This window comes from Gallinula chloropus, assembly GCF_964237585.1.
Source record: "Gallinula chloropus genome assembly, chromosome: 13".
NCBI classification, from domain to species: Eukaryota; Metazoa; Chordata; class Aves; order Gruiformes; family Rallidae; genus Gallinula; species Gallinula chloropus.
Genome location: NC_140098.1, coordinates 12,932,164 through 12,953,495, shown reverse-complemented (window position 1 = coordinate 12,953,495; position 21,332 = coordinate 12,932,164). Strand labels below are relative to the sequence as shown.

The 21,332-nt window shown below is 56.3% G+C and overlaps 2 protein-coding genes and 1 long non-coding RNA gene across 3 annotated transcripts in view; 2 read left to right on the top strand and 1 right to left on the bottom strand.

The window, feature by feature from the left end:
* Positions 1-21,332, bottom strand: part of LOC311196741 (protein NDRG4-like) — a gene marked incomplete at both ends in the record, with an annotated part of 721,213 nt that overhangs the window by 228,278 nt on the left and 471,603 nt on the right.
* Positions 1-21,332, top strand: part of LOC311196464 (hydrocephalus-inducing protein homolog) — a gene marked incomplete at its 5' end in the record, with an annotated part of 68,878 nt that overhangs the window by 26,532 nt on the left and 21,014 nt on the right. The window contains 21 exons of the mRNA XM_084270034.1: positions 1,240-1,492; positions 2,241-2,384; positions 2,884-3,021; positions 3,747-4,095; positions 4,544-4,686; positions 6,004-6,036; positions 7,295-7,447; positions 7,801-8,010; positions 8,699-8,836; positions 10,106-10,283; positions 10,757-10,887; positions 11,572-11,705; positions 12,102-12,238; positions 13,042-13,169; positions 13,286-13,477; positions 13,872-14,021; positions 15,708-15,947; positions 16,213-16,381; positions 17,504-17,749; positions 18,287-18,454; positions 19,254-19,387. Of these exons, the coding sequence (XP_084126160.1) occupies positions 1,240-1,492; positions 2,241-2,384; positions 2,884-3,021; positions 3,747-4,095; positions 4,544-4,686; positions 6,004-6,036; positions 7,295-7,447; positions 7,801-8,010; positions 8,699-8,836; positions 10,106-10,283; positions 10,757-10,887; positions 11,572-11,705; positions 12,102-12,238; positions 13,042-13,169; positions 13,286-13,477; positions 13,872-14,021; positions 15,708-15,947; positions 16,213-16,381; positions 17,504-17,749; positions 18,287-18,454; positions 19,254-19,387 (3,568 nt within the window). The remainder of the gene's footprint in view (positions 1-1,239; positions 1,493-2,240; positions 2,385-2,883; positions 3,022-3,746; positions 4,096-4,543; positions 4,687-6,003; positions 6,037-7,294; positions 7,448-7,800; positions 8,011-8,698; positions 8,837-10,105; positions 10,284-10,756; positions 10,888-11,571; positions 11,706-12,101; positions 12,239-13,041; positions 13,170-13,285; positions 13,478-13,871; positions 14,022-15,707; positions 15,948-16,212; positions 16,382-17,503; positions 17,750-18,286; positions 18,455-19,253; positions 19,388-21,332) is intronic.
* On the top strand, positions 19,402-20,821 carry LOC311196529. Its single transcript, XR_014617583.1, has 3 exons — positions 19,402-19,462; positions 20,334-20,480; positions 20,741-20,821. It is a non-coding gene; the product is annotated as an uncharacterized lncRNA (long non-coding RNA).

The following is a 21,332-nucleotide window of genomic DNA, read 5'->3' as shown; positions in this document are numbered from 1 at the left end:
GCAGGTTCTTGCAAACAGGGGAGGGAAATAAGGTTTTTCAAAGTGTTTGAGACCTCTTGGAGCATTCCTCGGAGAAGGAATCACCTTCTCCAGGTGCCTGTTCCTTTCCCTGGCCAAAGAGGGTTCCCAGTTCTCCCATACCCTAACCTTTGGTTAGAGCCAGCAGGTTAATCCTACCTTAAGCATTTAGAATAGATTTTAGGAGTGCAAATATGAACCCACAAGCCATCCACGTCAGTAGGGACACTTGTCCAGCATGTCCTGTGCTCCATGCGGCCACAACTCAGCTACGCAAGGCAGAGGACAAGGCTACCAAGTTTCGTGTCCTCTGCCCCCCTTCGCCTCCTGGCCTGCGGGTTGTGGAGCTGCTGGGCTGCAACTGGGTGAGCTGAGGTGGGACCAGGGAGCATGGCAGATGAGTTGGGCTTTCCCAGAGCTGCAGGTTCTGCTCCAAGCTTTCCCCCGCTGCTGTCGGCAGCATAAACCGTTTCCTGCCCAGCTCGGGCCCATTGTTGTTGAGCAGCCTGTGGCCAGGGCTGGTTTGTTCTCTGCTGTCGCTGCTGCGCTTGCCTTTCGCTGCATGCAGCAGACGTGGCTTGCAAGCTCATCCTCCATCCCTTGGACAGACACCAACTGTTGCAGGAGCTTCTTGTTTCCTGGCCATGCTCAGATTTATAGGGGGTAAAATAATTCCTGCAGCCTGGCCTGCAGTCAGCATTCCTTGATGTGAAGGACTCAATCTCCATGGAATATTAATCTGGCTTTCTATCGAGCTGGAGTTCTTCATCTCTTGTTGTTGCTCTGGTCCTTCAGCCGCTCCATCTGGTCTTGCTGCTGTGCTCGTGTCGGGGAAACATCACTTGATCCCACGTTCTCTCAGCACATCTGGCTTCCCACAATACAAAACCAGCTTCAGTGTTCAGCCCAAGGATGATACATTGGGGATGAGGAGTCGGGTGCTCCTGAAGGGATGGGAGAGACGAGGGGGAATAACTGAGATGCTGATGTCCTTGGTGAAGCTTTTCCTTGCTCTGCGCAAACAGACCGGCTGCTGGATGCTGATAAACTTAGGGGCAACCAGGGTCTGGCTCTTGGTGTAACTTTGAGCTGGGTCAGTGGTTTTGGAGGTGGATTTGTTGCTGGGTGGGTGGTCAGATAAGGCCAGCGGGGCACTGAAGCCAGGTGGGTGCTGGGAAGAGGCAGTTCCTGAGCCATTTTCCATCTCTGCTTCTCTTCTAGCCTGGATCCCTGTTGTTACCACTTCAAGATAACAAACGCAGGACGACGCATCCATCGGCTCTATTGGAGAACGGAAGGTTTCCCCCCATTTCCCCGTCGTGGTCGTCTCCCTGCCATCCAAACCAAGGGCAAAGGTTCCTCCAAGAACACCAGGCCTGCCAGTCCCGTGTTTAAGCTTCAACCCCTGACAATGGAGCTGATGCCAGGCCAGACGATGGAGATGACTCTGGAGGGCTCCTCCAGCACTCCTCAGGTGAAGTCCCCCACGGGTGCTGAGCTCCCCATCGCATCACCTCCACTGGGGCTTCTCCTGCAGCCCCTTGACTTCTCCCTGAGAAGATGAACAAGTGCTTTCAAGAAAATATCTCAACGCCCCGAGTGACCATGTCAGCACCAGTTGCGCTCCTTGCTGGCCACCATCAGTTCCCAAGGGGTTTTTTTGGGGTGTTTCTATAGCTACCATCAAGCCAAGTTGCCCATAGCAAAATAGGGGCTGAAGGAACAGGGGCAAACGGTGGGTTACAGGGGAGGAAGGGCAGAGAAAATAAGTTAGGCTTAGCCTAGGAGCAGAGGCAGGGAGTGGATTGAGAAACGGCGAGGTAATTTCTCTGGGGGAAGCAGGGAGTAAAACCAATGTCCTGGGAAGGGAGGGGAGCGTCTGGGAGCAGCGTTATTTTCCCTCTGCAGACAAACATGGGCAGAGGGCTTGCTTAGAGCCCAGTCCTGGAGGAGAAAAACGAGCAGCCGGAATGGTGGGAGTGATGTTCTCCATGGGGGAAGCTGCTCCCAGGGGTCATTAGAATTGACAGTTCCACTTGTATCAGTATTCCCATAACAGCTCACCCCAGTGTAATAGTTGTGGAGGGTTGATGGCCAAGATCCCATGGCATGGGTTTATCCAGGCTATCAAATTCCTTCTGTGTCCACGGCTTGCAAATTCCATTGTGTTTTCTGGGCTCCCTGCTGGCACTTGGTGGGTGACGTGTGACTCTTGCCCACAGGTAGTGAAGGAGCGGCTGGTGTGTCATGCCATCGTGGGGAACCAGTTTGGGAAGACACAGATAATGCAAGTGGATGTCACGTGCGAGTTCATTGCTCCCATCCTGCAAGTGTCGCCCAGAGCAATGTCTTTCCGGGTGGAGAAGGTAGGTCTCTGGGTTGGGTCCTGGTGTTTAGTAGCATGGCTGAGGACTGAAAGCCCACGGAGGGGTGTGATGGCCTTCAGGGAAGGAAGTTAAACATCTTCTCCAAGTCCTCAGGGCTTTGCCATTGGTTTGAGCAGGACCAAGCTATTGCCATCAACACTGAGATCATTATTTCTCCCCTGTGGGGTTGGGGACCATCTCTCCAGCTCTATTTTGCCTTTCTTGAGCTGGAGGCAAAATAGAGCTGCTGAGCCCATGGCCAGGTGTGTGGGACCCACAAGAACAGCATGGGCCTCACACAGCCATCCTCCTGTGTTGGGACTGGGGCGGGAGAGCAGGGTGCTGTGGCCGAGCGATGCCAAACGCCCTCCTCACCCCTCCAAACCCCCCCATGAGGCACCCTGTGAGCAAAGCGACCGTGTTTTTAGAGGTGGGACTGCTTAACTTCACCGGAGGGCGGTGACTCACCCCCCTCCCTGTTTTTTCCCCTTGTCTTTAGCAACCCAGTGATGTCCTGAGCCTTCAATACAAGCCTCTCTCTTTAAAAAACACCTCCTCCCTGCCGCTCAGCATCGTCCTGACGGTAGAGCAACCCTTCTGGGTCTGCAGTGCGTCCCAGCAGCCCCTGCCAGACCAGGTGAGCAGCCCCAGACCTTCCCGCTAGTGGGGTTTGAAGAGGAAGGGGGGTGGGGGTGCGTTTCCGTTGGGAAGCCCTCTGGGAGAGGTGGTTATTCCTTTGAATTGGCAGTCAGTTGGCCTGAACAGCATCAGGTTTGAAAAGGAGAGAAAAGACCAGCTCAATTGGGGAAATACCTCCTGGCTCTAAGACAACTAGGAGCAGGCAACTAGGTGTGGGCCAACCGTGTGGTGAAGGTGTCTCTTGGAAGCCCTCCTTGGGTGACCTGAAGAGCTGCTTGCTCTCTTTGAGGGCAGCTCTGCCCTTGGGAAGGCCAAGGCGCTTGTCATCTGCGCTGCTGGTGGTGGGAGGTGTCAAACATGGGCTCTGCTAGAGACGTGTTGGAAGCACGGCTACCGCTGCCATGCAGGTGATCAGCCCTCTCCAGGCTGAGGGCACAGTGCCCTAGGGCTCATGTTGAGTGTGAAGACAAAGGGGTTCCTCTAGAGTCAGGGCACGCCAGGATTTATTTCCCTCTTGCATTATGGGTGCAGAGCACAAGGGGGTGAGCCTGAGAGTCTCAGAGAAGAAAGTTGTGCTGCATGGTCGGGGGCATGTTGTAAAGAAAACAAAGGCTGAAGCAAGAAGCCCACGTTGGGGTTGCACTTTGAACACTGAGGTGTTTTGTGCCACCAGACCTTGGGACTTCATCATACCGGTGGTTAATACTCTTCATCTTCTTGCAGCCCGTGAAGCTGGGGATTGGGAAGGAACTTAATCTATCCATTGGGTTTAACCCTGCTTATGAAGAGGGTTGGAATAGCTGGGAAGCAGAGAGAACTCTGAAGATACAGTTTCTTGAACACCCTCATGAAGAGCAAGTCACCGTTCGGGGAGAAGTCTTCTTCCCGAATCTCCGTTTCCAGACCACAACCTTGGACTTTGGCTGTGTCTTGAATGACACTGAACATGAGCGCCACATCCGGATGACCAACTGCAGCCCGCTGCCCGTCCAGTACCAGTGGCTGTTCCTGGTGGACGACTCCACAAGCCACCTGAGGTACGTGCACTTCTCCTTGAAGCTCTTCGTCCGCTGTCCCGTTTGTCCTTTGCAAAGCCTGAGATGGTTTGTGTAGCATCTGACAAATCCCTTTCACTTTCCCTTGTGGAAAAAGCACCTCCCAACTTCAGGCAGGGAAGGTGCCCAGGGAGTGGGGCTTCTCCACAGCTTGAGGTGGGGATTTCCATGGCTCGAGGCAAACGCCACCTTGAACTGAGTTCTCGTGTTCTGCTGGCCATGGCATTCACACAGCGGCTGTTGTGTGTGTTCCGGCGCTCGTTGTGTGTTCTGGCGGGTTCTGCTGTGGCTTTGGGTGCAGCCGTAGGTGTCAGTAGGAGGACTTGTCCCAACGTCCCTGGGCACCAGGGCCACCCAGTGCTGGCCTGTGCTTTCCAAGCCCAAGAGCAATCTCTCAGTTGTGCTGTAGCGCATCTCTAAAGGCGTTTTCGAGCGGTTCTTCCCGCTGTGGCCTCTCTTGCATAGGTCAGAAGTTGACTCCGGGCACTTTGAATTCCAGCAGCCAATGGTTTTTCCATACCGCCCCGGGAAACGGAGCGAAGTTACCCATTGAGGGGCAGCTCTTCCGAGTCCTAGAACAATTGGCTTTGCTGGACGCAAGCCCGCAGGTGCTGGTTCTTCCAGCAGATGCCGAGTCACCCAGCTCTGCTGCCTTGAGGGTCCTGAGTGTCCTTCTGGCAGGATCCTCTGCTCCAAAGGGTTTGGCATTGCCCCTTTGCTGGCTCTTTAGCGCTGCGGCCATTAGGACAGCTCCCTTTTCTGCTCCGCATGTTAATTAAGCGGTAATGTGCTCTCTCAGGGTCCCTCAGGAGACACCATGTGATCCTTGTGGCAGAGCTGGAAATGAAGACGGTCTCCAAGCTATTAACACCTCACATTGCTCATTAAGAGCCCGGCAGAAGGGCAGCATGTCAGATCTATTTTTCTGGTCCACGTTAAGCACTGTTGGTATTGTAAATTATCAGATGAAACTAACTGGGTCTGACATGGAGGGAATCAACCGTCAGGGCTGGTGACGGTGAGATGGACAGAATGGTGGCCAGACCGGTGTGTGGCTGGAGAGTTTCCAGGCGCTTCCGGTGCGTGTGCCCCATTGGCACAGGCACCTCCCTTCTCACCCAGAAGAAGTCAGGCTGCCCGAAGGCAGCTGAGGTACCTGGGTGCCCCGTGCGGTGCTGGGCTCTGTCCAGTTGAGGCACAGCAGGCTGGAGGCTCCAACCCATCCCAGCCCCAGCTCCATTCCAGCTCTGGCTCCATCCTGCCTTGTTACACGTAGAGAAAGCTGCCAGCATCGCTGCTTGCTCATGCCGACCCGCGGCTGTGGGTCACTCTTGGGGAGATGTTCTGCATCAGTGTCTGGCTGAGCCACAGAACTTCTCGCCGTGGCTCTGCAGGTGGGGAAGGCACGGTCTGGGGTGGCAGGTGCTTTTGGGAGGGTGCTGCTGGGTCTGTACAGCCCATGGCTGCCTGGCTCTGTCCCTTTGCGCCGCGGTCTGTGCTTGCTGCAGGGTTCGTGTGTGTCTCCCTCTGCTGCCATGCTCCCCACCCCGGTGAGGTGTTCATCCCTGTCCCCTTCTGCTGCTCCTTGCACCCGGCTGCCGGCACCGCCGCTATACCAGCATCCTCCCCAAGCACTGACCTGCTCTGTCCTGCTTATGGAGCTGCTGAGCTCCCACCGCAGGGCTGCATCCTGCTGAGGAGCTGCTCCTGCTGCCTTCCCTCCTTCCCACTGCAGCTCCACGATCAAAGCTTTGTTGTTTTCCAGGTTAACTCCTCCAACACCAAAATATTTCACAAAAGCCAAACCACCAAAGGAGGAGGGAGCTCAGCTGGAGTGCCCAGTGCCTTCAGAGAGCATCCTCGGGGATGGGAGTGTGGAGGAACTATTTGAAGCCCTGTCAGCGGTGGGGGATTCTGTCCCACAGTCACCAGATGCAAATGACACCCTGGAAACAGAGGTAGGTGTTTTTCTACACCTCTCACCAGCGTTGCCTCCCCCAGCTTACTGCAGAAGGCCCGTGCTCATGCCAGCCTTCCTTCTGCTGCCTGGAGAGCGGGCTTGGCAGCAGGGCCAGCGGCTGGACGCGGGCCTGTGGGGAGGGAGAAGTTGGAATCCCAGAAGGCTTTGGGTTGGAAGGGTCTGTAAAGATCAAATCCCACCCCCTGTCATGGGCTGGGACACCCTTGGTAGCCCAGACTGCCCAAAGCCCCTTCCAACCTGGCCTTGAACCCTGCCAGGGATGGGGCTTCCACAGCCCCTTGGGCACCCTGTGCCAAGGCCTCACCACCCTCAGCACGCATGCACATGTAACCTCTGTGGGACACCACAGGCCTAGGAAAGTGCTGTCAGCATCTTTGGGAACACGTGCTTGGTGAAGCTTTGCTGGGTTTGGAAACGTAGAGACCACAAAAAGCATCGAAAGATGAGAAGACTCTGCCCTCCCCAGTACCTTATCTCCTGGGGAGATGCCCCATAAATCTTTTTAGTAGATTCTGCTGAGGCCAAGGCCGTAGCACAAAGCATGTCTTCACCTCTTGAACTTCCAGAGCAACCACAAAGCCCTCATCTATAAACAGGGGGTCAGAAGCCCAGGGCCAAGGTTCCTTTTGGACAGTGGCACCTCTGAGGTTAAACACCAGCTCCTCACTGCTGGAAGACAGGAAACCATCTTGGCTGCCTTCTTCAGGAAGGTGCCTGTGGAGAAGAGTGTCCCAGCTGAGCTCCTCAGCTGATGAGTGCAGGAGATGAAACTAAGCACCACCCAGAACAGGAGAGTTGCGCCGAGGGCTTCCCAAGTCCTTATTTTCCTGTTGGTGGAGTTTTGCTTGCAGCTGTACTCCTGGTTTGTCACAGAGAACCTGCCCTGTCCCAGGCATCAGGCTTCTGGCATGTTCCTCGGGCAGCAGCGAACAGGCCCAGGCTGGCACCAGGCTGCACAATGGAACCCTTGGGGGTCTCTGCCGGCCCCGAGCACCTGGTGTACCCAGCTTCCTCCTGCAAACTGGCATGTAGGATGTACAGTTGGAGCCCGTGTCTCATCTGCGGGTGGGCTTGGACCCATGCTCAAGCATTGGCAGGGACATACCTGTACTTGGCTTGCACCCAGGTCCCATCTCAGCTGCTTCCTGGTTTCATGAGGTGGTAGAGCCACGAGCGGAGTGGTCTGGCTCAGCCCCACCTGCTGCTTACTGCAGCCCATGGCACTTGTTTTCCAGCCTCTACCAGAGGGTGCTGCGGAGCCAGAGGGTGCTGCGGAGGCAGTGGGTGCTGCGGAGGCAAACAGCACTGTGGAGACTCAGAGCTCTGCGACCATCAGGCAGCTGATGTCATTTGTCAGTCTGGAGCTCCCCACCATTGAGGTGGACGAGGTGAGTGGGAACCTGTCTCGCTTCCGTGGTCACACTGGTGGCCCTAAGGACGTGTGCTGGTGTTCCTCTGGAGGCAGTGAGAGGCCGGTTCTGCAGCAGAGAGAGCTTCTGGCTGCCAAGAGACCTCCCAAATTACTCTAACGTGGAGTATTAATTAACGCATTCATTACTGAGTATGGGAGAAGATTTTTCCCATGGTCCTTCCACTGGCAAGCGGGGTGGCTGCAGGATGAGACTGGGTTTGAGGAAGAGGCCCTCCAGCCATGTCTGTCCTTTGCTCCAAGCTGTGGCTCTCTCCTCTCCTGCACCCATTTCCACACCTGATGTCTCAGTGTCTCTTCCCCTTCCTCCAGGTTTTCCACATCCTGCCGCTGTACGGCGTGCTGCAGCCGGGCGAGAGCGAGCGGGTCAGGGTCACCTTCTTTGGCCATGCAAACATCATTGCCCGTGTCACGGCGCTGTGCCGCGTGGAGGGAGGCCCGACCTACGAGGTTGCGCTGCGTGGGGAGGCCTCGCTCATCCACTACCTCCTGGACAGCACGGAGATGGACTGCGGGCTGCAGGTACCACGCGTTTCTCTTGGCAGGAATCCTTGAGACCATCCCTGGCAGGTGGCTGCCCACTGAGGTCCAGGACTCTCACTGGTTTGGAGGTGCAGCTTTGGGGTGCCAGGTCCTGTGTCCAAGCTGGTTTTAATGGTCATCTCCATTCCCCTTCCTGAAGCTGGGAATCCCTCCTCTTCAATGAACTCTGGCTCCCAGGGCAGGCGGTGATCTCCAGGGAGATGTGCCCTGAGACATCCATCTGCAGATCCGCTCCCAGATCCTGGGGTCCAAGGAGACGGTCTCTTTCAGTGCTCTCCATGGAGCAACAAAAGGAACCAGGAACAATGTTACCATGGGCTGGAAGGGACCTTAGAGGTCATCTTGTCCACCTTCACTGAGCAGGGCCATCTTCGACTAGGTCAGGTTGCTCAGAGTCTCATTCACCCTGACCAGATGTTTCCAGCAGTGGGGCATCCCCCAGTTTATTACTGACCTTTTTGAGGTGGTTCCTGCACCTCTGCGCGCTGCCATAAATATCTGCGTGGGTTCCTCAGGTTGGCCTGGGAGAGTCAGGTGCCCGTCCCTCCTCTTCCTCTGCCTCTCTCCTGCATTGTGTCCATCGGCTCTCATCCCAGTGTCAGCAGGAGCAGATCGCCAACATCCAGATGTGTGTCCTCAGTTTCCCGCCCCTCTGTCTTCTCTCCAGCTGTTTACCGAAGTCAATAAATCAGAGGTCACCCTGCGGAACAGCGGGAAGATGGGATTCACCTACGTGGTGCTGAGCCCCAGCACGGCCACCGCGGACAGTCCTCAGCCTGGCGTGCCCCTGGTCCTGCCCAGCACTGTGAGTAGCACGAGGGGTTGACGCTGGCTCCACATCAGGCTGCCCAGGAGGGGGTTATAGGGGAGGAACAAAACGTTGGGCAAGCAGAGTCCTAATTGTACCGGGTGAAGTTGTGCTGGTACCGGCACTGGAGCGGGATGGTGCAAGGTCTCCTGAGCGTCTCCTTCCCCTCAGGGTTGGGTGGTGGGACGGGACTTCCTCCAGGTCTCTGCCTGCCTCCTGTCAGCACTAAGGACATAAATAGTCCCTCTCTTGGGCACGCAGCTCCTGTGTCGGAACTCGCGCCGGCCCCTCGCTCCTCCAGCTCATAGCATCCCCTGTCCCAGTTCTGCCTGGATCCCTCAGCTGAAGCAGCATTCCTATCCATGTCCCTCCTGGGAATGGGAAGAGGAGGCCAAATGGCTCTCACATGTCCTCGTGCTGGTCTCCTGCGAGGGGTGACACTGCTCCAGAGGACGCGGCTCTGCTTGGCCCTGGGCAGTTGCTGCTGTGCCAGCAGCTTGGCAGGAGTTGCTTTTGCAGAGGCCATGTTGGGAGCTGGAGTCCAGGGCTCCGGGGACCAAGAGGCAGGATGTGTCCTGCTCAGCAGCTTCTCCCTGCGGCGTGGGGGGGAGCAAGGAGCTGAAGGTCCAGCCCAGTGAGCTGAGAAGAGCTGTGGCTGTGCCCTGTCCCCTGAGCAGTGTTGCCACCTGTTTGTATTGGCTCTCAACCTGGTTGGCATGAGCCCAACTCCAGGCTCAGACAGCTCTTCTCTAGGAGCCCATTGAGGAGGGGATTTGTGGGGAACCCCTTCATCCCTGGACCTCATCCGAGCCTCTGCCTCTGCTTTTCCAGGGGTGTAAGTTTGCAGGTCACTGTGAGTCTAGATAGTGCCATGCACCCTTGGTGTAACCACCCAGGCAGGAGCTGTTGGTTGGGCTCATGAGTAAGAGGTCAGGCTCTTGGACACCAGCCTGGGAGCCACTGCAGTGCCATGACAGGAGCTGCTGGCCCTGCTGAGAGTTTGGGCACGCCGCTCCTCCTCCACAGCAGCTGGCAGAAGGGCTTTTCTTTGCTGCTTGGGTCTGGCAGAGGGTGGGCAGTGTTGGCAGGAGGACAAACCACAGCCCGGTGTAGGAGACTTGAGCTTTTGGGTGCAGGGAAGCTGGAAGGCGATGTGTTGTGTGAGAACCTGCAACGTGCCTTCTCATCTCAGTGTAACGGTGGTCTGAGCCACCCCTCCGCCAAGCCCTCTAGTTGAATTCCCCTCCTCTTCTTCCACACCTCCAGGGTTACATTGGACCTGGCAGAGAGCAAGTGCTCACTGTCTATCACCTGCCGGGAGTGCCTGGAGTCTTCTGCAGGACCTTCCAGATCCAAGTGGGTCACCTGGAGCCAGAAGAGATCACCTTGAAAGGAGAGGGGACTTTTCCCAGGATTTATTTGGACCTTCCTAGGAGAATCAAGGGTGAGCACTGTCTGACTGCTCCTCGGGGAGGTCCCGTGGGGGTCTTTTTCTGCCCCCCTGTGTCGTCATGCTCATAGGGCAGCTCACACCCACCTCCACCAAGGCTGGAGGTTTCAGGGCTGTTGTTCTTCTGGTTGCTTTCAAGAAGCACATGGGCTTTGCTCCAGAGAGCCATCCTGGCCAGTGTCATCTGTTGGTGGCCTGGATAAAGAGGACAGCTAGAAAGCAGTGTTGGGAAAGCTGTAACGTGGGCTGGCAGGGATTTGGGCAGGGGTGGGGGGGGGTGAGATGCTCCCATGTGTGGAGGAAGATGGGTGGGAGAGAACATAGAAGAAAAGCAGCATCCTCTTTCCATGAGTTGCTGGAGGAATGTGTTTGTGGGAAGGGCCAATGCTGGGGGTGTGGAGCTTCCCAGCTTTAATGGGGATGCCACTGTGCCCATGCTTCTATTTGTGACTGTTTTCTTCCTTCAGGAAACAAAAACTACGAGCAGATCCTCAAAGAGGCAAAAGCAAGGCTAGGACGAGACATCCAGAGAGACGACGCGGTGGTTGTCGGGGAGACCACAGCCACAGAGCCACCCATGGACGACTCTGGCATTGTGGTGAGACTGGCTGCTGCCCTGTTTGGCAGGGGCCACCCTCTCCCTGTGTCACTTGTCCCCCTTGCACGCTTCAGCTGGCTCCCCTGGGCTGGCCACAAACATGGGGCTCCACTGGTAGTGGTCCTTCCCGTGGGTGCCTGAGCTTCCTGAGTGCCCGAGGGGGAGGTCCTGAAGACTGGGCTCAAGTGACTGAGATGTGTCTCCAAGAGCTCTCAGCGCTGACCTGGTTCCCTCATGGAGAGAGCTTTTGTCTGAGCTGCGCTGGCAGCAGCTGGGGGCAGGCAGATACTTGGAGCTCTGGAAGATCCTTGACTTGTTTGGTCAGATCAGCTTGTATAAAGGTGGCTGAGCAGGCAAAGGTGCTGGAGTTCATCTCCCTTCAGAAATGGTCCTGGCAGACTGAGCAGCTGGGCAGAAGGACCTCGTCATAGACTCTGTTGGGTTGGCAGGGACATCCAAAGGCCATCTACCCCCTGCAGCGAGTAGGGACACCTTTAAGTAGATCAGGTTGCTCAGAGCTTCATCCTTGCATGTCTTCAGGGATGGAGCCTCCACCACTTCTGTGGGCAACCTGTGCCAGGGTCTCACCACCCTCAGAGTGAAGGACTTGTTCCTGCTTCTTACCAAGAGCAGGGTGGGATTAACTTCCCTTTGCTAACCAGCCACTGTCTTTGTTTTCCTCAGCTGGACGTTCGTCTGCAGATGGAGATGGAGAACATTCTGATAGAGCAGCACGCCCTGGAGCAGCAGCAAACTCTCTCCTCCGGTTCCCCGGAGGACGCTGCCTTTGACCAGCATGCTCGTCGGAGGCTTCTCAAGTTAGTAGGGCCCCTGTGCCCTGATGGTAGTGCACAGTGGTGCGCCCCTGCTCCTGGGAGCTCCTTGTTTCTGGGAATAGCTGGGGACTTGAGAAGGGGGTTGATCCGGACAGTTTGGACGTGCTACCAGTGAGCAGCCTGAGGACTTTTTTCCAGTGGCTTTTCACAGCAGAGGAGTTGTGCCCAGTGTCTGTTTTAAACTCATTTTATTCTAAGAACCTGTTAGTAGCTGATAAAACCTTGGACCTGGGTGCCCTGTGACATACCGAAGTCTTCTTAGCAGAAGATAAGACCTTGGGCTTCATGGGCTGGAGTTTCTCCAGCAGTGACTACAGAAGCACCCACTTTGTTTGCATCCTCCTCCACCTTAAGGACTCTCCTTGCTTCTCCTTCCAGAGTGGAGCTGCCCGAGTACGTCCTGGACTTCGGCCACGTCATTCTTGGTGACATCCACACACACGTCGTGAAGATCACCAACCCCGGGCAGCTCCCCGTGTCCTTCTGCGCTGACGGACGGGCTCTGTGTGGCACTGGTAACCCATGCTGGAGGGACTTCCTGTGGGCTTGAAGGACCTGTCTCTGACAGATATGCTGGGGCCACGGGGAAGGGTTTTGAGTGCTCTTTTGCATCGTTTTCTCTTCCTTCCCCCCCTGCTCGGTGCTCTGCAGCCAGAACTCTCCTGGCCCGCAGTGTCCAGCCACCTGGGCTGTCCTGACGCTTCATTGCGGGGGCTCTGTGGGCTGATCACCATGGTGACCTCTCAGCATCTTCTGCTCTTGGCTACCAGGAGCATCTCCTGAGTGTCTTTGTGTGCTCCATGAGCTTGTGTTGGGAGCAGACAAGACCCTTGGTGGTTTGGAAGCGCTTTGTTTAGAGTTTGTAATGACACAGTGCTGCTTTAGCCTCTATTGAGACAACAGCCTGTGCGGTCAAAACAGGCTTTCAAAACAGGTCCTTGAGGACCATCAGATGGTGACTTGCTGCGTCTGAAGGGTGGTCAGGTGTCTCCTCTAAATTGTCTTCCAAGCAGCACCACAGCACAGGGGAATCTTCCCTGGAACTTCTTTGGAGAGGTCTGCGCGTCCTTCCTGGGAGCCTGGTGAAGGAATTGCTGGTGCTCCTCAGCTGATGGGTTTCTGTTTTACCCTGCGGGTCTTGAATTCAGGCTGTGAAATTCCTTTCTGTTTGAGCGGTGACAAGAGAGAAGGAGTGGCAGTCTTCTCTGGAGACACAAAGGGTCCTTCTGCCTGACAGTCCTGTGGACACCCATACGGTCTGAACGTACTTGTTCACGTTGCTGGCGTATCTCAGCTGCTTTATTTTCACCCATTCAAGGTTTTAGTGTGGACCTGGGCCGCGTGAACAACCTGCCCTTCTGCGAGACAGAGACGTTTGAAGTGCGCTTTGACCCACAGAGTGCCAACCTGCCGGTGGGAGAAGTGAATGTTGTCCTGCCCATCAAGGTACTGTATCCTTCCTCACCTCCCTGTGCCAGCACGGCCTTTTGAGGCAGCTGTCAGGTTGGGGGCAGCAGCAGATGTTGCCTGGACCTTCAGCTGGATGCTCTGTCCCTCACTAGGCAGAAGAAGGCCCCACATTTCCCATCCGCCTCTGTGCCAGTGTGGCTGTGCCATCCCTCTGCATCTCCAGGGACAGACTGGAGTTTGCTGCTGTCCAATGTGGACAGTGTCAGGAGGAAACCATCCAGCTCCACAACCAACTCCAGGTCCCCTGTAAATGGTCCATCACTGTGAATGAGCCCGTTGTGAAGGTGAGGCAGGGACGATGCGTGACACGTAACTTCTCGGTTGGGTTTTCTGTGCCTCTCGTGCCTTTTCTGCCACTGTGGGTGCCTCACCGCATGGGGACAGCTCGTGGGAGGGAGATTGGAGGGTATGGAGCAAGGCTGGTTCACCTGGACTTGTTGAGCAGCTGATGCTTCGCTTCTCTGCCACCTTCACCCATTCGTCCTCCTCCAAGGGCGGTGCCTACCCGTCTGCCTGCCCTGCCCACAAGTTTTCCCTCCAGTTCTAGGCTGTAGTGGCCACATCTGGTCTGGATGTGGGTGCTCTTGGCGCCGTGACGGTGTTTCAGAGCACTGTGGGAATTTGAGGGTCTGTCCTCACAGACCAAAGAGACCTCACAAGGTTCCTTCCTGTGCCCAGGTGGACAAGTATTTGCCACTATACGTTAAACAAAAGCTGCTTCGGCAGAGGAAGAAGCAGCGCTGTGTCTTCGAGGTGCTGCCCTCGGCTGGGACCCTGACTCCTGGACAGCGCTACAACATGCGAGTCAGGTTTACACCCACGGAAGAGGTGAGATGGGTGGGCGTCACGCCCAGATGCAAGGCCATGTGGCAATGGGAGGCCAGTGTGGGGAGGGGGAGATGAGGTCTGCCTCCATATGGAGCTTTCTGCAAGCCCCATACCCACCGTGCCTCAGTTTCCCCCCCCCCCCCCAGTCCCCTCCTTGGAGAGGTGCTTTGACATCCCTACAGGGGACCGTGCATGGAGAGCATCAGGGCATTGCGGTGTGGCTCCTTCTCAGTGTATGGGTGGGCAAAACCCACCCGTCTCCCCTCATTCCCTCTCCACGGGGGCCTGTTTGCAGGCATGGGGAGAACCCCAGTGCGCTCGTGGGGGATGAACCCTGCAAGGGCTGATCTCAGCTAATCCCACTGCTGGTGAAGCCATGAAAAGCCGGGATCAGAACTCCCCAGCCTTGGTGCTGATGAAGCAGACACCATTTATCGCAGCGCTGGGCACACCAGGCATCGCTGCTCCGGATGTGTGCGCTGGTTAAAGCCACATCTCTCCTACTGATACAGATTAACACATACATATTCATTAGAGTTTCTAAGAAAAGGCAGGGGTATGCAAATTACCTCCAGGAAGTACTTTACATTAATCCCTCCCAGATAGACCATGCTCAGTGACACTCAGGGGGCCTTCTGGTGGGCGTCAGGGATGAAGGCTGGATGTCTTCCTCTCAGCCCATGCTTTTTGCAGTTTTCTCCATAGCCTCAAAACCCCATCCCTGCCCAAACAAGTTAGGAACCCTTTAGCTGAAAACAAGATCTACTCTAGCTCTTATATAGTCATTGGTCTCATTATTAATGACTCCCCCACCTTCACTTCTTTATCTTCAAGGCTGTTCCACTGTTGGGGTAAATTTTGTAGCTGCTCTCATGAACCAGCTCCCACAGCTACAGCCACATTCTACTGGAATCCCAAACAAATCTGTCCTCAAAAACATGCAAACTCTCCTTATATTTACATTTTATTAATTAATTGTCTGTTAAACTATACCTATATCCATCCCCTCAGCATTATTCCATGTCACTGAATCACCGGTACCAGCAAGCAGCCCCAGCCCAGGCCCCTTCCCGGGCTTAGCGGGGCTGTCACCTGTCATGGTTCGCCGCCCGTGGTCCCTGCGGTGCCGGCACATTCCAGGCAAACTGGGAATCCGCTTCAATGGTGGAGCGTTCCCAAAGGCGGTTTGAACGTGGCCACTTTGACTTGGAAACTGGTGGCTTATGGACACGAGAGCTCTGGCTTCCAGTCCAGTTGCTGGCCAAAGGCCGAGTGGAGATGACACCCCTGGTTGCGAGCGGTCGGGAGCTCCTCGCCCCTCTGATGGAGCGATACAGAGCGGATGTTTGCCTGCGGTGGCAGTGCCAGGACTGCCCGGGCAGTGTAACCCTGAAGGAGGAGGAGAAGCAGTCCCTGAGCCCACCCATAGGGACCTTTACAAGCGCTGCTGAAACCCCCATCAGTCCATTTAAATCCATGGGATACCCGGTTCCACCCAACGCCAGGAACCATCCCGGTTCCTTGGAGCCAGCGTGCCAGGGCCCCAAGCCCCTGCTGCACATCAATAGCCACTTCCCGTTCCCCCAGCGGTACTAGTGACATCCCAGACCTTGGGGCAAGGGATGACTCTGAGGCTCTGTCCCCTGGGACTTTGTGGAGAACCTTTCTGCACCTCTCTGTTTTCAGAAGTCCTACAGAAGCGAGCTGAAGATTAACATCTGCCAGAGCACCCAGCACCTCCAGCTGCAGGTGTCAGGGCGTGGGCTGGAGCCACGGCTGGAATTCAGCCCCCCAGTACTGGAGATGGGACCATTGCTGCCATTCAGTCCTGGAGTGGGGGAGATGGTGGTGGTGAAGAACCCATGTGACTTCCCCATCGAGTTTTACTCATTGGAGTTTGACCAGCAGTACCTTATGGAGGAGCAGGTGAGAGGGAAGCTCTGGTCCCCATGGGCACGTTCACATAGTTTGGCAGTGCTCCAGCATTCCCAGGTTTGTGCAGGGGAGATGGAAGCAGTGTCCAGGACAAAGCCTGGTGGCATTTTGGATTTAGCCAGCTCTGCTGGAGGGCTGCGGAGGGGCTTGGTGTGGTGTTGGGAGGAAGGAATGAGGGAGAAGATAGGTTGGCTCTCGGTGTGATGGAGGTCAAGAAACACCTCCTGTGTATGGTTTCTTTTCCCGGCGCCCACAGGTCCTGCGGATGCTGAAAGACTACGATTGCCGCAACACCTTATTGCTGCCACCGCGTGCCCCCGGTGAGAAGCTGCCTCCAGAGGTGCTGGAGTACTATGAGGACCAGAGACGGCTGCAGGATGAGCCTGAAAAATCCAAGAGTGAGGAACAAGCAAGCCAGGACAACGGTGAGGGTTTGGGTTGGCCCAAGTGTGGATGCAGCAGGGAGTCCTGCCCACCTACCCTCAGCTCTCCATCCCCACTGCCTTCTCCATGGAAAGCCCATGGTTGTAGCAACTGCTTGTTCTCCAGTTTGGTGGAGGAACTGCAAGGCTGAAAGTCTGTGGCTTGTAACACACATCCTCCACCAGTCCCGAGTGCAGCCAAAGCGAGCTCCTGCCAGGGGAAGCAGTGGCTGGAGAGCTGCTGGCAGAGAAGGCCCTGGGGGTGCTGGGTGAGTGCCGACTGCACGTGAGCCGGCAGCGTGCCAGAGTGGCCGAGAAGGCCAGCAGCATCCTGGCTTGTGTCAGACCCAGTGTGGCCAGCAGGTCCAGGGCAGGGATTGTTCCCCTGTGCTCAGCGTTGGTGAGGCCGCACCTCGAGTGCTGGGTTCAGCTTTGGGCCCCTCACTCCAAGAAGGACATGGAGGTCCTGGAGTGAGTGCAGAGAAGGGCAATGGGGCTGGGGAAGGGGCTGGAGAGCAAACCTTCTGAGGAGCGTCTGAGGGAGGCGGGGGTGTTCCGCCTGGAGAAGAGGAGGCTGAGGGGAGACCTTATCACCACCTACACTGACCTGACAGGAGGGTGCAGAGAGGTGGGGGTTGTTCTCTTGACACAAGTGATGGGTGACGGGATAAGGGGGAATTGGCTTGAGCTGCACCAGGGCAGGGTCAGATCAGACATTAGGGAAAGATCCTTCCCCAAAGGGCTGTCGGGCACTGGCACAGGCTGCCCAAGGAGGGGGAGTCACTGCCCCTGGGTGTGTTTAACAGATGGGTAGATGAGGTGCTCAGGGGTACAGGTTAGTAGAGGATGGGTACGGTAGGACTGGATGATCTCAAAGGTCTTTTCCAACCTTGTGATTCTGTCCCCTTGTGTTCCTCTACCATAGCGGGTAGGACAGGGGTGGGTTCTTCAGCCAGTAGAACCAGGGGCAGGGCCAAGGGAGAGTCCAGGGAGGTTTTCTTTCCCCACCTCTTCTCCCAGGAGCTGCTGGGATCAGGATGATGCTGTTTAGCACACTTGCTGTCATAGAATCATGTTGGCAGTTTGTGTTGAAGACCTCAGTTTTGGCAGAGTGTCCTCTGTCAGGATGCCGAGGGGTGGGGAGGATGATCAGGATCCCAAGTATGGAGGCAGCTGACTTTGGTACCTGGTTCTGCCCAGCAGAGCATCAGCACGGCACCCCTGCCAGCAAGGACCCCATGGGAGAGCTGGATGACAGCCCTGTCTCTAGGGCCATTGCCCGTCACCTTGGCATCGATACCTCCCCAGAAGGGCGCGCGGCCCAAAACCGCAGAGGGATCGTCATCATCGTCCACGGGGCACCCCTGACAGGTATGTGAGCTGCTGGCCGCAAGGATGGGGGAAGCGGGAGAGACACATCCCAGCAGAGCTTGGTTGACCAGTTGAAGTGAAGCAAGGTGGGTCAGAGCTCTGCTGGCACATGGAACGGTCCCAGGTCTTTGCCTGGCTGGCGCAAGTGGTGCGGCTCATCTTGTGTGGACACACGTTGGGAGCGTGTTACCTCGTGTCCATGCTGCCTTGTGGGAGCAGACCCTAGCCCATATTCAACCCCGAACCGTGCCCAGATGTTGCCTGAGACAACACTGACCAACGCAGGCTGGGAAACGATCTGAGTGGGGGCACAGGGCTCAAATTAATGTGCTTGGCCCAGGGTTGGGGCCACCCCAAGAGACTGGAGAACAACCCTTCTAACCAAGCTGCCTCACTCATGGTTTCCCCAAAAGGGACACTTGCTTTCAGACTGCCCATGAGGCTTTGAGATCCTGCCTGGGGGCTTTCCAGACCCTGTCCCTGAAAAACTTCACAGGGCAGCTTGGTGACGCTCACTTCCTCTTGCTCTCTCTCAAGGAAAGACATCGGCGGCGGTCGCCTTGTCCAAATATTACGGTGCCGCCTGCTTGTCCATCGATGCAGTGGTGAGAGAAGCCATCTCAGAGAGGAGCAGCTGGGCAGCGCTCCGGGCCCGGGAGCTGTGCATCAGGGCTGCCAGCGAGCAGAGGGAGATGGAGGAGGCCGGTAAGGAGAAACGCTGAACCCAGAGCAGCTTCAGAAACCGGCTGTGATGACCATCCACCTCTTCCTCTGGAGAGGTTTGGTGGCTCTGAGGTCTCTTAGGGGCCGCGGATGCCACATGTAGAAATGCAAAACTATTTCCTAAAGCATCTCTGGCTATTTAAAAGTATAAAAATGGCCGTTTTAAGGGCTGGGGCAGGGGCGTTCTACTGCCCCCAGGCGTCTCAGCACACGTCCCTCGGTGGAGCACACCCGTCTCTTTCTCAGAGGGCTTTTTAGATCTCCTCAAACCGAATCCAGCTTGCCTCTCACGGCCATCAGGCAGAACCACTGCTCTAACGAGGAAAAAGCCCTCTGAAGCAGCTCATTAAGCTCTGGCCAACTTGACTTCTGAGCGTGGCTTCACAAATATGAGAGGAAGGGAAGAACAACCCCCCGGGGGAGTTTCAGATGAGAGGGATGCTGCAGACGAGCTCTTCTCTCCAGAGCTTTTCCTACGCATGATGTCAGGTCACATGGCTTGTGCCTGTTGTGTCGTTCTCCACGTGAGGTTGGAGAGGTTTAGGGAACTTTATTGGGCAGTTGGTGCCCCAAAAGTCTGAGGAAATTCTGCATCTGGTCAGGAGCTGGGGGAGGGAAGAGGGGCCTGGAGTTATCCCACACCGAGGGCTTAGCTCAAGCAGGGATGGGCGCCTGCAGCCAGGGCATGAGACAGCAGGATGGGTGCAAGTTATGGAAATGGTGGTCCTGGAGGTGAAATCCTTGGCTTGATCCATAAGGAAGCTGTCTGTCCCCTCCGCAGGGCCACACATGGATGTGTCCCCCAGCCAGCAGTTCAGCCCTGATCCCAAACGCAGCCTGAATATGAGCCAGTCCAGCTTCAGGGACAAAGCCAGCCTGCCCTCCATCAGCTCCCAGAGCCGTCAGAACATCACGGTAGGCAAGAGGAGGTCGGACAGCCGCACATCCCACGGCCAGAAACCACGTGGAAGGGATCCTTCAGGCTGCCAGGTAAAGCACGATCAGAGTGGTTAATGCCTCGGCCCTTTCCGTTCCCTCTGAGGAGAGGAGAGAAGAGCGGAGGCTCCGTGTCATCCTGAGGCTGGTGTGAGGGTGCAGAGTGCAGAGAGCCAGTGGGCATGGCCCGGGATGGGAACGAAACCCCTGGAGCGCAGTGCTGGCTGATGTGGCTGTGGGGTGCTGTGCAGGGGGGCTTGCAGGCTTGGGGGGCTGCTAGCCAAGGAATGGGCCCTCCCTAGGTGGTTGTCCCTTGGAGCTGCTGGCCAGCAATTTTCTTTCCCCAGTACAAGGAAGATGTGGGACTGTTGGAGAGGGTTCAGAGGAGGCCATGAAGGTGATCAGAGGGTTAGAGCACCTCCCCTAAGGAGAGAGGCTGAGGGAGCTGGGCTTGTTCAGCCTGGAGAAGAGAAGGCTGCGGGGGGACCTCATTGCAGCCTTCCTGCCCCTGAAGGGAGCAGAGAAACAGGAGGGGAATCAACTTTTTAAAAGGGCAGCCACTGGCAGGACAAGGGGGATGGAGTGAAGCTGGAGGAGGGAAGGGTTAGATGAGATATTGGGGGAAGTTCTTTCCAGAGAGAGTGGTGAGGGGCTGGAAGGGGCTGCCCAGAGAGGGGCTGGGTGCCCCATCCCTGGGGGTGTTCAAGGCCAGGTTGGATGGGGCCCTGGGCAACCTTGTGTAGCTCCAGGCCTGGAGGTTGTTGTCCCTGCCTGTGGCAGGGGGTTGGAGCTCTGTGATCCTTGGGATCCCTTCCAACCCAGACCATCCTATGATTCTAATCTGCTGGTGAGAAGCTCCAGCTCCAAGGAACGGTTTGGGTGTTTCCCAAGAGACTAATTTTTCTTGTTATGTTCAACATTGCAGGGCCTCTCCAGTTCTCTGCTCACGTCTCCCACTCCCTGCGTTCCTCCGCAGCGGTGGCTGAGCACCAGCACAGTGGGAGAGGTGGGCTTTCTGAGCTGCGTGCTGCCCGAGGACGTGCTGGTGGCCATCCTCTCTGAGAGGCTGCAGGTAGGTGGCAACTGATAGGTCCTGCTTTGCAGGGATGGGCAGCGAGGTACGATTCGGAAAGGAGGAGACCTGCATCTGCTCTTGGAGGGGTCCAGGGCTGCACGCAGGGATCCTCATGGATGCCATAAGTTGGCAGAGTGTGGGGGAAGACTGGAGCCAACGTGCTGGGGGTGGTGATGGCTGGTGTCCCTTGGTGCGTGGGTGACCTGGGTGCCCAACGCGTGCCACGGCTCACTTGGCCTTTTTGCCTTCATTCCCAGTTGAGCGACTGCTTCCAGGGAGTGGTGTTTGATGGGCTGGAGACACCCTTTGCACACAACACCGTGTCTGCTCTCCTCTGCCTCCTGAAAGCCATTCAAAATCGGCCTCATATCTACTTTGTGGACCTGTACCAGAACAGCGACTCTTGGAAAGCCAGGAAGGCAGCCGCAAAGGAGCAGGAAGGTGAGACTTTGCATCTCTATACCTTTCCCATCCTCTTCCTCAAGCCCTCAGCCTTACTCATACGTACTGGGGTCACCAGCAGTGCTGATGCAAAATGTTTTTGTTAGTCCTCCTGCCTCCATAAAGCCAGGACTGGGCTCCTGGTTCCTTCAAATAAGAACTGGGGCTGCAAGGCCGGCATCGGTCTGAAAGCTTGGGCACAAATGCAGCTGCTGTGGTTCAGTATCTGGCTAGTGACCGGTGGTCCGTGATGCTGGCACACGTGAGCCAGGCATGGCACGGGAGCTTGCTGAGAATTTGGGGGGATTTTTTGGAGCAATCCCGGCCAGCAGTTCTGCTTGCAGTCACTAATGGTTTCTCCTCTGCTCTATGCTGAAGAGCGGGACTTGGAAGAAGCTGCCAAGAAGG